At 48.2% G+C, this 13,696-nt stretch overlaps 1 protein-coding gene across 1 annotated transcript; it reads right to left on the bottom strand.

Moving 5' to 3' along the window:
* Window positions 1–1,440: 1,440 nt before the first annotated feature.
* On the bottom strand, window positions 1,441–13,634 carry MRPL10 (mitochondrial ribosomal protein L10). Its single transcript, XM_049780990.1, has 5 exons — window positions 13,570–13,634; window positions 8,816–8,985; window positions 3,179–3,343; window positions 2,852–2,996; window positions 1,441–2,219 (listed from the first exon to the last, which is right to left on the bottom strand). The coding sequence occupies exons 1-5, from the start codon at window positions 13,619–13,621 to the stop codon at window positions 1,966–1,968; spliced, it is 786 nt and encodes a 261-aa protein (XP_049636947.1). The 5' UTR covers window positions 13,622–13,634; the 3' UTR covers window positions 1,441–1,965.
* Between the last annotated feature and the right edge of the window lie 62 nt (window positions 13,635–13,696).

The raw sequence follows: 13,696 nt of genomic DNA, 5'->3' as shown, positions 1-13,696 counted from the left end.
AGAGTCATATCTCAGGACCCCACTCTCTCAGAGCCCCACACCACTCTGACATCAGTCCCAGGAAGAGGGCAGTGAGCAACTAGCAACAACCTGGGAGTCAAGAGAATGCTGAGCAGGGCCAACCAGACCAGCTCTGGCATCCAGGAGTCTCAAGGGCCTTTTAAGTCAAGTCACTATCCAGTGATTGGGCATCCCTGGGTGTTGGGCACTGAGCTGGGCACTGTGGACAACTGGTCTTGGACAGGATGCTATAGGCTGTCATTGCTGTGAATGAGCTATGGGCATGGGTCCAGGCTGCAGAGGGATGTTTGATACACACAGGCCTGAATCAACCCCTTCATCAATAATCTGGTTTCCTGCAGGACTGGAGAAATAGTACTTGTCTTGCAAGTCCCTGACTTGGATTCGATCCCTGCCATCCCATATGGTCCCCCGAGCACTGCCAGGAGTAATAACTGAGTGCAGAGACAGGAGTAAGCCCTAGCATCACCAGGTATGACCCAAAAATAAATAAAACACCTGATTCCTCCTTGTTATTTTGCTCAGAAACTCCTACTGGGCAAAGTGGCAGTAGACTTTAAAATTGACACTATAGGGGCCGGGCGGTGGCGCTAAAGGTAAGGTGCCTGCCTTGCCTGTGCTAGCCTAGGACGGACTGCGGTTCGATCCCCTGGCGTCCCATATGGTCCCCCAAGCCAGGAGCGACTTCTGAGCGCATAGCCAGGAGTAACCCCTGAGCGTCACCGGGTGTGGCCCAAAAACCAAAAAAAAAAAAAAAAAAAAAAAATTGACACTATAAATGATCCCCCAAGTACCACTAGGAGTGACCCCTAAACAGAGCCAAGAATAGTCCCTAAAGAACACTGGGTGTGGGCCCGGAGAGATAGCACAGCGGCATTTGCCTTACAAGCAGCCGATCCAGGACCAAAGGTGGTTGGTTCAAATCCCGGTGTCCCATATGGTCCCCCGTACCTGCCAGGAGCTATTTCTGAGCAGACAGCCAGAAGTAACCCCTGAGCACCGCCGGGTGTGGCCCAAAAACCAAAAAAAAAAAAAAAAAAAAGAACACTGGGTGTGGTTCAACCCCAGGTCCTGCTCTTCCTAGAACATTATGTTAGGGGTGCCATTGTGGGAATAGGTTCAGGCTTAGGGACATGCAGCAAGATTTGTGCATAGTAAGAGGGGACAGAAAGGGGCCGAAGAGATAGCACAGCTGTGGGGCATTTGCCTTGCATGCAGCTGATCTGGGAGAGACCAGGTTGGATTCCCCCTGCAACCCATCTGATCCCCCAGCCTGTCAGGGACGATTTCTGAATGCTGAGCCAGGAGTAACCTGAGTGGCCCTGGTGTTGCCCAAAAACCAATCAATCAATCAAGTTAAGAAAAGAAAAAGGGACTGCAAGATTAAGTTTCAAGGTAAGAGACTTGTAGACAACCAGAGAAATCCAATGTGCTTTATTTAATCACTACGCAGGGCTCCCAACCTTCCCAAACTTGGCACAGTATGGACAGAAAACTTCCATGTGTACCTGGAACCTGAATGGTGAACTCCAGGGCACAGTCTTTGTTCAGGGTGTCCTGTCCCATCATTAACTACCTGCTCAACACAGGCAGGCATACCCTGTTGAGGTCAAGGTAAGCCACTTGACTATCCCAAAGAACAAACAGGTGGCATGCAATTAACAAGGGCAGTGCCACTGTCGGTTCTCAAACAAGGGCCAACTAGAGCACAGTGGACCCCAAAGGATGTGGGTGGGTCCACACAGAAAGGACCTAGCTCAGACACTGCTGTCTTGAGTGCTGAGCTGAAAGAGCCCTCACTCCTGGTAGGTTCCAGCTGGGCTGGGAAGGCCACGGAAAGTGAGGAAGTCTCGGCTCTGACACAGATGTGGGAGGACGGTATCTGAGGTTGCTGTCAGTGGCCAGAGTAGAGTGTCTATAGACAGGCCAGTGACGGTGGTCTGGCTAAGACTCTGGTGCAGCGCTAGGGGCTGGCTGTTCCTCAGCTGTCCCCACAGAGTCCTCCTTAGGTTGCTGCTTGACGTGCTGATCCAGCAAGGCCGTGAGCTGCAGTGGTTGGTGCTGAAGCAGGGCGTGGGTCTGAGCCATGAGGCCTGAGAGCCTGCCCACCAGCTCTCCCTGCGCCATGTCCAGAGTGGGAAGCTTGGCGTAGTTGATGAAGCCCTGCCTGCTGAGGATAGTGTCATCAATGCAGCCACCTGTGGGAACATAGTGACAGCTGGGTCCCCTGAAAAAAATTGCCTGTCTTTTTTGCTGCAATGCCAGGGATCAAACCCAGGGCCTCATACATGTGAGGTATGCATTCTGTTCCTGGGCCCTGTCCCCAGCTCATTCTTTTTTGAAAACAATGCTCCAACAGTAGGGAGTACCCTACTCACCCCAGCCTCTCTCCCAATCTGACTCCTCCTTGTACCAACCCCCAAATGTTAAACACTGAGCCCTGTCCTCCTCCCCTAACTCTCCCCTTCCAGCAATCACCTATCTGGCCTGAACCCCAACAAACCCATGTTTCCTAAATGTTCCTGAAGAATGGAAGAGGTAAGGGGGAAGCACACAACACACACCGGTTCCTGTCCCCCACCCGGAGTTCCAGGAAAGCAGATTTCCCACAGAAGCATCTCTGGGAGATAAGATGTGGGATGGGGCATGGGAATGGGACACCAGCCATGTCTGCTCATAGCTCCTTAAAGTTATTTAAGTATCTCCACCTGGATGGGTTCCTGTGCCCCATGGCTGGACTAGAGGGGTCTCAACATCCGGCCCTCAAGATCTGTCCCCGAAGACATATGGCTGACTTGGGCTCCCCAAGGCTGCTAGGGGCCCTGCTTACCAAGCAGGGGCAGGAAAGGCACCCCTTTCAGGATGCGGACCATCTCCTTGACCTTGGGTTCGTTGCTGACCAGCAGCAGGTTGTGCCCCACAAACAGGGGCAGCAGGTTGCAGTACTTGGACTGCTCCAGGAAAGGCCTCAGGACCTGGGGAGGTGAGAAGGACTTGCTGAAGTTAAGTGGAGAGATCCCCCAAGCCAGTCACAGGCCAAGAGGCTGGGAGTAGGGCTGGTGGGTATTTGAGAGGGGGCAGAGATAGAGCTGGAATTCTCAGCTCTCCGGAGATATATGGTGGGGTGCAGGGACAGACAGAGAGGGCAGAGCCCCACCTGATTGGGGTAGACCTTCATCAGGATCTTGTGTTTCCGAAGCTGGTGCCGGAGCAGTAGCTTGTCCTCAGCTGCCAGAGCCACGTTCTGGCAGACTGCGATCATGCGGTTGTCTCGGAACAGGGCTTCGATCTCCCGATTGAGAAGCCGGATGAGGCCCATCTCCTGTAGGGTGACCAAGGAGATGGAAGGTGCCCCTTTTCCTTGTACCCCTTCCTCCCTCTGGGACAAGTGGAGCCTCTAGTGACAGGCCCCCAAAAGCAAAAGATCAGGGTCTCTGCAGGATGGGTCTGGAATCTGAGACAATGACCCTCTTCACACTATAACCAAGGCTGGCTTTGTGGGCACTGCAGACTATGAATCAGTGATTCAAACCTGAGAACACTATGCCCCCAAAACGTCCAGCATCTGAGCCTGTCAGCCTTATATGACTGCAGTAGTGTCTAAGTTATTTCAATCCTCTCTGACACTTTTCTCAGGTTATTTTGACAATTAAAAATACAAGTAAATTGAGCCGGCATGATAGCGCAGTGGTAGGGTGTTTGCCTTGCACACGGCAGATCCAGGAGGGACCTGGTTTGATCCCTGGCATCCCATATGGTTCCCCTAGCCAGGAGCAATTCCTGAGCACATAGCCAGGAGTAACCCCTGAATGTCATTAAGTGTGGCCCCAAAACAAAACAAAACAAAAAATTGGGGCCAGAGTGATAGCACAGCAGTAAGGCATTTGCCTTGCTTGTGGCTGACCTGGGACAGACCTAGGTTCGGTCCCCAGCACCCCATGTGGTCCCCCCGAACCTGCCAGGAGTGATTTCTGAGCGCAGATCCAGGAATAAACCTGAGAGCCGCCGGGAGTGCCCCCCCCAAAAAAAAAAAAACTGGGACCAGAGCAGTAGCACAGTGGACAGGGTGTTTGCCTTGTACACAACCAACCCAGATTCGATCCCCTGTATCCCATATGGTCCCTCAAGTCTGCCAGGAGTAATTTCTGAGAACAGAACCAGGAATAACCCCTGAGCATAACCAAGTGTGACACAAAAACAAAACAATAAAAAACAAAGATAACTCTTCTGGGGTGTTCAATTAAGGAGGAGGTACTGAAGGAGGGAAGGTGCAGTTAGAAGGGACCACTATGACAATGACAGTTGGAAATGATCACTCTATAAAACAACTGAGTGCTGAAAGGAGGAAAAGTGATATGCATGCTATCCTTTCAGTAACAGTATTGCAAACCATGGAGTCTAAAAAAAGGAAGGGGAGGAACAAAGAAAAGTGTCTGCAGGGACCAGAGAGATAGCATGGAGGTGGGGCGTTCGCCTTGCATGCAGAATAATGGTGGTTCAAATCCCGGCATCCCATATGGTCCCCCGAGCCCGCCAGGAGCAATTTCTGAGCATTGAGCCAGGAGTAACCCCCCAGCGCTGCTGGATGTGACCCAAAAACCAAAAAAAAAAAAAAAAAAAAAAGAAAAGGAAAGTGTCTGCCATAAAAGGAGGTGAGGGTGACAGCAGGAATGTGAGAAATGAATACTGGTGAAGATGGGTGTTGGAACACTGTTGACTGAAACCCAACTATCAGCAACTTTTTAACTCCGTATCTCATAGTGATTTAATTTAAAAAAAAAAAGGGGGGGGGGCCAGGAGAGATAGCACAGCGGCGTTTGCCTTGCAAGCAGCCAACCCAGGACCAAAGGTGGTTGGTTCGAATCCCGGTGTCCCATATGGTCCCCCGTGCCTGCCAGGAGCTATTTCTGAGCAGACAGCCAGGAGTAACCCCTGAGCATAGCCGGGTGTGACCCAAAAACCAAAAAAAAAAAAGGTGGTACTTCCAAAGAACAAGGTTTCAAGGTATGTTTGTCACGCTGGGAGAGATACCTCAGTGGGATGCAGTATGGACTTAGCATAATGGAGTCCAGATTTGATCTCTAGTACCACACAGTTCCCTGAGTACTGCTAGGTATGGCCAAAACAAATAGAATATTCCTCAGTTTGGGAACTTGGAGATCTGAGAATATATCCAAGATATCCATAATGTCTAAGATATTTTAGTTTTGGAGCCACACCGGAAGTGTTTAAGGGCTCAGGGACAGTGCTTGAGGGTAACTCCTGGCAGTACTTGGAGACCACGTTAGGAACTCAGCATGCAAAGCAAGCAAACCAGTCCATTAAGCCAGCGGTTTTTTTTTTTTGTTTTTTTTTTGTGGTTTTTGGGTCACACCCGGCAGTGCTCAGGGATTATTGCTGGCTCCAGGCTCAGAAATTGTTCCTGGCAGGCACGGGGGACCATATGGGACGCCGGGATTCGAACCGATGACCTCCTGCATGAAAGGCAAACGCCTTACCTCCATGCTATCTCTCCAGCCCCAAGCCAGCGTTTTTCAACCACTGTGCTGCGGCACACTTGTGTGCCGGGAGATATTGTCTGGTATGCCGTGGGAAAAATTCCAACTTCATCCGTAACATGCGGCTTCGGCTCACAAATAGACCAATAATTACATTATTTCATAATAAAGTAATTATAAAATAATTTCTTTGTGTTTATTTGATTTCTATTCAAGAAAATTACTTTATATATAGTCAATATAGACACAGAGTTAAATTTTTTTTGACATTTTCTAATGGTGGTGTGACTTGTGATTTTTTTTTTTTTCATGAAAAAAGTGTGCCTTTGCACAAAAAGGTTGAAAAACACTACATTAAGCTATCTGCCTGGGTCATGAGACTTTTTTGTTCATTTGTTTTATTTTTTTTTGTGGGCCACACCCGGCAGCACTCAGGGGTTACTCCTGGCTCTGTGCACAGAAATCGCTCCTGGCCGGCCCGGGAGACCATATGGGATGCCAGCAATCAAACCAATGTCGGTCCTGTGTCGACCGCTTGCAAGGCAAATACCCTACCACTGTGCTATCTCTCCGGACCCTCATGAGACTTTTTTGTCATGTTTTTTGGGGCCACATACAGCAGGGCTCAGAAGCTATTTCTGGCTCTGTGTTAAAAGAAGGTACTTCTGGTGCTGCCAGAGTTTGAACCCATGTCCGTAGGACACAAGGCATTTGTTTTAACTCCTATAATTTTCTCTGGCCCCCAAAGAGATTTTTTTGTTGTTGTTATTTTTGTTTTGTTTTGTTTTGGTCACACCCGGCAGCACTCAGGTGTTACTCCTGGCTCTACACTCAGAAATCGCTTCTGGCAAGCTTGAAGTACCATATGGGATGCCAGGATTTGAACCACCATCCTTCTGCATGCAAGGCAAACGCCTTACCTCCATGCTATCTCTCCAGCCCCCAAAGAGATTTTTTTTTCCTATCACAGTAGATTCCAAACTGTGCAGAACTCCACTTTTTTTTTTTTTTTTTTTTTTGGTTTTTGGGCCACACCCTGCGGTGCTCAGGGGTTACTCCTGGCTGTCTGCTCAGAAATAGCTCCTGGCAGGCACGGGGAACCATATGGGACACCGGGATTCAAACCAACCACCTTTGGTCCTGGGTCGGCTGCTTGCAAGGCAAACACCGCTGTGCTATCTCTCCGGGCCCACAACTCCACTTAAATATATACACAATGGGGGGCTGGAGAGATAGCATGGAGGTAAAGCGTTTGCCTTTCATGCAAGAGGTCATCGGTTCGAATCCCAGCGTCCCATATGGTCCCCTGTGCCTGCCAGGAGCAATTTCTGAGCATGGAGCCAGGAGTTGTAACCCCTGAGCACTGCCGGGTGTGACCCAAAAACCACAAAAAAAAAAAATATATATATATATATACACAATGGGAGGAGCCGGAGAGATAGCATGGAGGTAAGACATTTGTCTTGCATGCAGAAGGTCAGTGGTTTGAATCCCGGCATCCCATGTGGTCCCCTGAGCCTGCCAGAAGCAATTTCTGAGCATAGAGCCAGGAGTAACCACTGAGCGCTGCCGAGTGTGACCCAAAAACCAAAACAAACAAACAAACAAAAAAGAGTTAAAAATATATATATACACAATGGGGCTGGAGAGATAGCATGGAAGTAAGGCGTTTGCCTTGCAAGCAGAAGGTCGGTGGTTTGAATCCCGACATCCCATATGGTCCCCTGAGGCTGCCAGGAGCAACCCAAAAATAAAACAAAACAAAACAAAGGGGCCGGAGAGATAGCACAGCGGTGTTTGCCTTGCAAGCAGCCAATCCAGGACCAAAGGTGGTTGGTTCGAATCCCGGTGTCCCATAAGGTCCCCCGTGCCTGCCAGGAGCTATTTCTAAGCAGACAGCCAGGAGTAACCCCTGAGCAACGCTGGGTGTGGCCCAAAAACTAAAAAAACAAAACAAAACAAAAAGTTTAAATATATACACAAGTGAATACATCACTGTATGAATATATTACTGTAAATACATTACTTATACATAGAATACATTATACATAGAATTATAATATTATTATGCTGATAGTGTAGAATACATTTCTATATGTACTAACCCATTTACTACATAAAAGTCAGTGGAAAGGAAGTTTTTTGTTTTTTTTTTTTTTTGGTTTTTCGGGCCACACCCATTTGATGCTCAGGGGTTACTCCTGGCTAAGCGCTCAGAAATTGCCCCTGGCTGGAGGGACCATATAGGACGCCGGGGGATCCTTGGCTAGCGCTTGCAAGGCAGACACCTTACATCTAGCATCACCTCTTCGGCCCTGGAAAGGAAGATTTGCTATTGTGAAAAGCTCTGTCCAGGGCCCGGAGAGATAGCACAGCGGCATTTGCCTTGCAAGCAGCCGATCCAGGACCAAAGGTGGTTGGTTCGAATCCCGGTGTCCCATATGGTCCCCCATGCCTGCCAGGAACTATTTCTGAGCAGACAGCCAGGAGTAATCCCTGAGTACCGCCGGGTGTGGCCCAAAACCAAAAAAAAAAAAAAAAGAAAAGAAAAGCTCTGTCCAAAGCAGTGGCTAGTAGCTACATATGCGACCTACATTTAATTAAAATTAAATATACTTAGTTGCATTAGCCTTACTTCCATGCTCAATAATCACATCAAAGCCGGAGAGATAGCACAGCAGTAGGGCATTTGCCTGTACATGGCCAACCAAGGAGGATGGTGGTTTGATTCCCAGCATCCCATATGGTCCCTTGAGCCTGCCAGGGGCAATTTCTGAGGATAGAGCCAGGAGTAACCCGTAGGTGTCACTGGATGTGGCCCAAAAAACAAATAAAAAAATCACATGTGGTTAACAGCTGTCATACTGAACAATCAGACCCTGCCACTAGCAGTGCTATACTACAAGATTCTGTTCTAGATGCTTTGCAACACTAGCTTAAGGAAAAAAATTTGTGGGACAGGATACCAAGTGTGAGACCCTAAGCCCCACCAGGAGTGATCCCTGTGGACAGTCAGGAGTAAGCCCTGAACATCGCCAGGCTTGGCTAAATTCTACCTCTCCCAAACTACATAAACACACATAAATGATCAATGAAAGAAATCTAGGAGGCCTGTATACTCAGGAGACAGAAGGGCAATACAGAGTCAAGAGCAAGCTATACTCTCAGATACCTAGACTGTGGATCTCTGGGTAAATCCATGTGGATGACAGTGTCCTCCTGCAGTCTCCCATCACTACAAAGGATTCACAAAGGATCACTGCCAGCCACTGTCCCAGCACCAGTTTTCTCCTTACCTCCTTAGGGGGTCTGGGAGGAGGTGGCAGACATCTTGGGTTAACAGCTGGTTTGGGGGGGATGTATTCAGTCACAGCCATCAGCTTCTGCCTCTGAAAGTGCATCACGCGTCGGTGGCGAGTGACGGCTTTGGACCCATAGCGGACAATCTGGAGGGTCGGAACCCAGCCTGGAATGAAAAGGAATGCATCAAACACAGCTTCCTAATCTAGCTGTCTTGGATGGAGTAAATAACCCCACCACTTCCTCAGCATAAATGTGAAACAAGGACTTGCCAGCTAGAAGTCTTAAACCTTCTCTTTAAATGAGAGACCTCAGATAAGTTTCTTGATTCTCTGAGGCTCCTATTTCACCCATGTTTCCTTAAAGGCAAAGATGAGAACAAAGGAAAACATTTTGTTTATTTGTTTTTGGGCCACACCCAGTGGCGCTCAGGAGTTATTCCTGGCTCTGCACTCAGAAATTGCTCCTGAAAAAATAAAAAAAAAAAGAATTTGCTCCTGGCAGGCTCAGGGGACCATACAGGATGCTGGGGATTGCTGGGTCTGTCCTGGATCGAGTGTGTACAAGGCAAATGCCCTACTGCGGTGCTATCACTCTGGTCCCAGGAAAAGATATTTTAAACATAATTCTTTTTTTTTTTTTTTTTTTTTTGGTTTTTGGGCCACACCCTGTGACGCTCAGGGGTTACTCCTGGCTATGAGCTCAGAAGTTGCTCCTGGCTTCTTGGGGGACCATATGGGACGCCGGGGGAGCCGGGGGATCGAACCGCGGTCCGTCCTAGGCTAGCGCAGGCAAGGCAGGCACCTTACCCCTAGCGCCACCGCCCGGCCCCTTAAACATAATTCTTAAAGGGGTTTCCCTTTTTTTTTTTTTTTTTGGTTTTTGGGCCACACCCGGCGGTGCTCAGGGGTTACTCCTGACTGTATGCTCAGAAATAGCTCCTGGCAGGCACGGGGGACCATATGGGACACCAGGATTCGAACCAACCACCTTTGGTCCTGGATTGGCTGCTTGCAAGGCAAACGCCGCTGTGCTATCTCTCCAGGCCCGGGTTTCCCTTTTTTCAACAAACTTTTTCTTCAACAGCCAAAGAGGAAGTTTTAAATTGGAAAAACTCATAAGCAGGAGAGATAGCACAGTGGGTACAAATCTTGCCTTGCATGCCCCAGTATCACATGTGATCCTCTGAGTACAGTTAGGAGTGAGATACCTGAGCACAGTACTGGGAGTAAGCCCTGAGCACCACTGGGTACTGCTGAATCATTAAAAAAAATTTTTCTTGGGCCGGAGAGATAGCATGGAGGTAAGGCGTTTGCCTCTCATGCAGGAGGTCATCGGTTTGAATCCCGGCGTCCCATATATGGTCCTCCTGTGCCTGCCAGGAGCAATTTCTGAGCCTGGAGCCAGGAATAACCCCTGAGCACTGCCGGGTGTGACCCAAAAACCACAAAAAAAAAAAAAAAAAAAAAAATTTTCTTAAATTATAAATATGGTAACTAGCCCTGTCAGTATTAGCTAACCTTTGTCTAATTTCTAGCTTCTTAAGCTATAAGTAGGGACTGCAAATGAGGGACACAAAACTAAATATGGGGTCACAAAAACTGACAAAAGTAAAAAGATTTTGGGGCTGATAGCAGATCAGTAGGGTGTTTGATCGAACCACAGTCTGTCCTGGGTCAGCCACTTGCAAGGCAAGTGCCCTACCACTACACTACTTCTCTGGCCCCAAAGTTAGGTTTGTTTTGAGACCAGGGAGTGGAACATAGGACTGGATTGCATACATTGCATGTACAAGTTTCTGAAGATCCCAACTACTGCCAGCTCTGAAGTATGGCATTCCCAGCATGGAATAACTGAGGTGCCACTAGGAGTGGTTCAGTGGTTCAGTCAGTGGTTCGATTCCTGGCATCCCATGTGGTCCCCTGAACCTGCCAGGAGCAATTTCTGAGCACAGAACCAGGAGTAACCCCTGGTGATGCTGGGTGTGACCCCCCCCCAAAAAAAAAAAAGTAAAATGATTTTGAACCACATAATGAATTTCAGGTGTTTCTGGCACTGCTCACTCAGGTTGCATTTCTCTGGTGAAAAGTGGTCCTGTGGGGCTGGAGTGACAGCACAGCAGTAGGGCATTTGCCTTGAACAAGGTCGACCTGGGATGAACCAGAGTTCAATCCCCAGCATCCCATATGGTCCCGAGCCTGCTAGGAGTGATTTCTGAGTGCAGAGCCAGGAGTAACCTGAATGCCGCTGGATGTGGCCTAAAAACAAATAAACACACAAAACCCAAAAGCATAAAACAAAAAAAACATAATGGGGTCCTGAGCAGAAAGGTTTAAGAAGTCTGGTTTAAGGCAATGGCTGGAAAAGTATCCCAGTCCCCACCCTAATCCAAATCAGCCACATAAGCATCACCCAGAAAAACTCATTAGAACCACACACTCGGGGCCGTTGAGGTGGCACTAGAGGCAAGGTGTCTGCCTTGCAAGTGCTAGCCAAGGAAGGACCTAGGTTCGATCCCCGGCGTCCCATATGGTCCCCCCAAGCCAGGGGCAATTTCTGAGCACTTAGCCAGGAGTAACCCCTGAGCATCAAATGAGTGTGCCCCCCCCCCCAAAAAAAAAAGAACCACACACTCGCAAGACCCATCCTGGAACACCCAAATCAGAAACTCTGGAGTGGAGCCCCACCAACTGTATTTTCATTCACTATACAGATTTGAAAATGGCTGCTCTGAAGCCTTCAGTATCATATGAAGCAAGTGAGAAAAATGTGCAGCACCCTTATAGTTCCCTCAAATAAATCTCCCTTCCCTTGCTTTTGTTTTCATGCCAAAAGGCCTGAAATACTGGAACCATGTGAAAGATAAGGAAAGGGAACCAGTTGAAAACCAAAGTTGGGGCCAGAGATAGCATGGAGGTAAGGCATTTGCCTTGATTGCAGAAGGAAGGTGGTTCGAATCCCGGCATTCCCTATGGTCCCCTGAGCCTGCCAGGAGCGATTTCTGAGCAGAGCCAGGAGTAACCCCTGAGCGCTGCTGGGTGTGAACCCCCCAAAAAAGGAAAACCAAAGTGACCTTGACACCTTCAATAAAGTATCTAGGGCAGAGGTCTCAAACTCACGGCCCGCTTTGAGGCCCTCCATACATTTTGTGGCCCTGCCCTAGAGGAATCTTTTTTTGTTTTGTTTTAGTTGTTTGGGTCACACCCCCCCAATGTTCAAGGCTTACTACTGACTTTGCACTCAAGGATCACCCCGACTTTGCCTCCTACAGCCCCCAGGTAAATTGAGTTTGAGACCTCTGATCTAGGGCTAGAGTTTCCCATTTTCAGTCATTTCCAACACTGTTATAAGAACTTATTCTCTGGTAGGCTACTCAGCAGAGTTTAGTAGCCACTCCTAGTGGCACCTCAGTTATTCCATGCTGGGGGTGCCATACTGCTCAGACCTGGCAGTACTTGGAATCTTCAGAGACGTGTACATGCAATGTATGCAATCTAGTCCTATGTTCCAGTTCCCTGGTCTCAATACAAATCTAACTTTGGGGCCAGAGCAGTAGTGTAGTGATAGGGCACTTGCCTTGCACATGGCTGACCCAGGACAGACCGTGGTTCGATCCCAGGCATCCCATATGGTCCCCCAAGCCAGGAACAATTTCTGAGCGCATAGCCAGGAGTAACCCCTGAGCGTCAGCAGATGTGGCCCCAAAATTATATATATATATATATATATATATATATATATATATATATATATATATATATATACAAGCTAGGACTCTGGAACAGATAGGAAAAAAAAATTTAGCGGGGATCGGTTTTAGTCTACACCCTTGGTTCTGTAATCAGGGCTCACTCCTGGCAGGGTCAAGGGCCTTTACGGGATGCTGTAGATAATTTCAGGATGGTCACATGCAAGGCAAGAATCCTACCTGATATACTATCGCTCCAATCTCCAGATTAAATAAAATTTTAATCTCTCTTCTGCCAGATTATCAACTCAACTGATAATAATAATATATATGAAGCATTCATTTCTGTACCTGCTATACATTCTATACTCAAAATATCTCATTAGGAGCCAGAGGAGATAGTACAGGATTAAGGCACTTGCCTTAAATGCAGCCTACCAGGTTCAACAGCCATCACTACAGGTAGTCACAAAAGCAGATCCAAGAATAAACCCTGAATGTGCCCCCCACATCTAAACTATCTTTTGCATGTTAGGCACCAGACCATCAGCTGGCAATGGCCAACGAACATTGGTTCTGCTCTTATGGATTCTAATATAGGAGATGAAAAAATAAGAATCTATAGATGTGATAGACAAAAGAATAGATTTTAAAAAAGTGCAAGATAGTTTTAACAGGGGATAGTTGTCCTGCAGAGGCAAGGGAAGGCTTGAGATGATGACCTTTAAACTGAGACCTTTAGAAAGGGGCATCATGCCAAGATAGGTTGAGGAGACTGGGGAGGTTAATTAGGGATGGGTAGAGGGTAACATTCATCGAAAGAGAGGGCACTGGGCCGTAGTAAAGAAATACGATGGTCGTCGTGGGCATTTTTATGGGGTCGCTGCTACTACAAAAAATCTGTCACGGAATCCAATGGAGGCAAACAAGCCAGAGCCCAGGGGTCATCAGGTATTGTCTAGGGTCAGAGATTATAGAAGGATCAATCAATAGTGGAGAAGGGGAGTCGAGGACTAGAGACCATTGATCACTCCGCGCCGTCAAGCCTGGGCCGCCCCTTACCCGCCAGGGGCAGGAAACCCCCTCGTAGCATCCCAGCCATGGGCGCCGCCATCACACCGGAAGAAGGGACGAGACGGGAGAAACGGAGAATTGTGGGAAATCTAAAGCCGGAAACGGTGGGCGGAGT

Source organism: Suncus etruscus, chromosome 1, assembly GCF_024139225.1.
Source record: "Suncus etruscus isolate mSunEtr1 chromosome 1, mSunEtr1.pri.cur, whole genome shotgun sequence".
NCBI classification, from domain to species: Eukaryota; Metazoa; Chordata; class Mammalia; order Eulipotyphla; family Soricidae; genus Suncus; species Suncus etruscus.
The sequence above is the reverse complement of the archived record's forward strand: the minus strand, read 5'-3'. Positions and strand labels throughout refer to the sequence as shown.

Bases quoted from the DNA above. Each gene is read 5' to 3' on its own strand.
- MRPL10 (XM_049780990.1), bottom strand. From the start codon at position 13,621: ATGGCGGCGCCCATGGCTGGGATGCTACGAGGGGGTTTCCTGCCCCTG. The intron at 3,344-8,815 runs GTAAGGAGAAAA...GTCACCCTACAG, and splicing joins CTCCCAGACCCCCTAAGGAG to GAGATGGGCCTCATCCGGCT. The intron at 2,997-3,178 runs GTGGGGCTCTGC...TCACCTCCCCAG, and splicing joins TGAAGGTCTACCCCAATCAG to GTCCTGAGGCCTTTCCTGGA.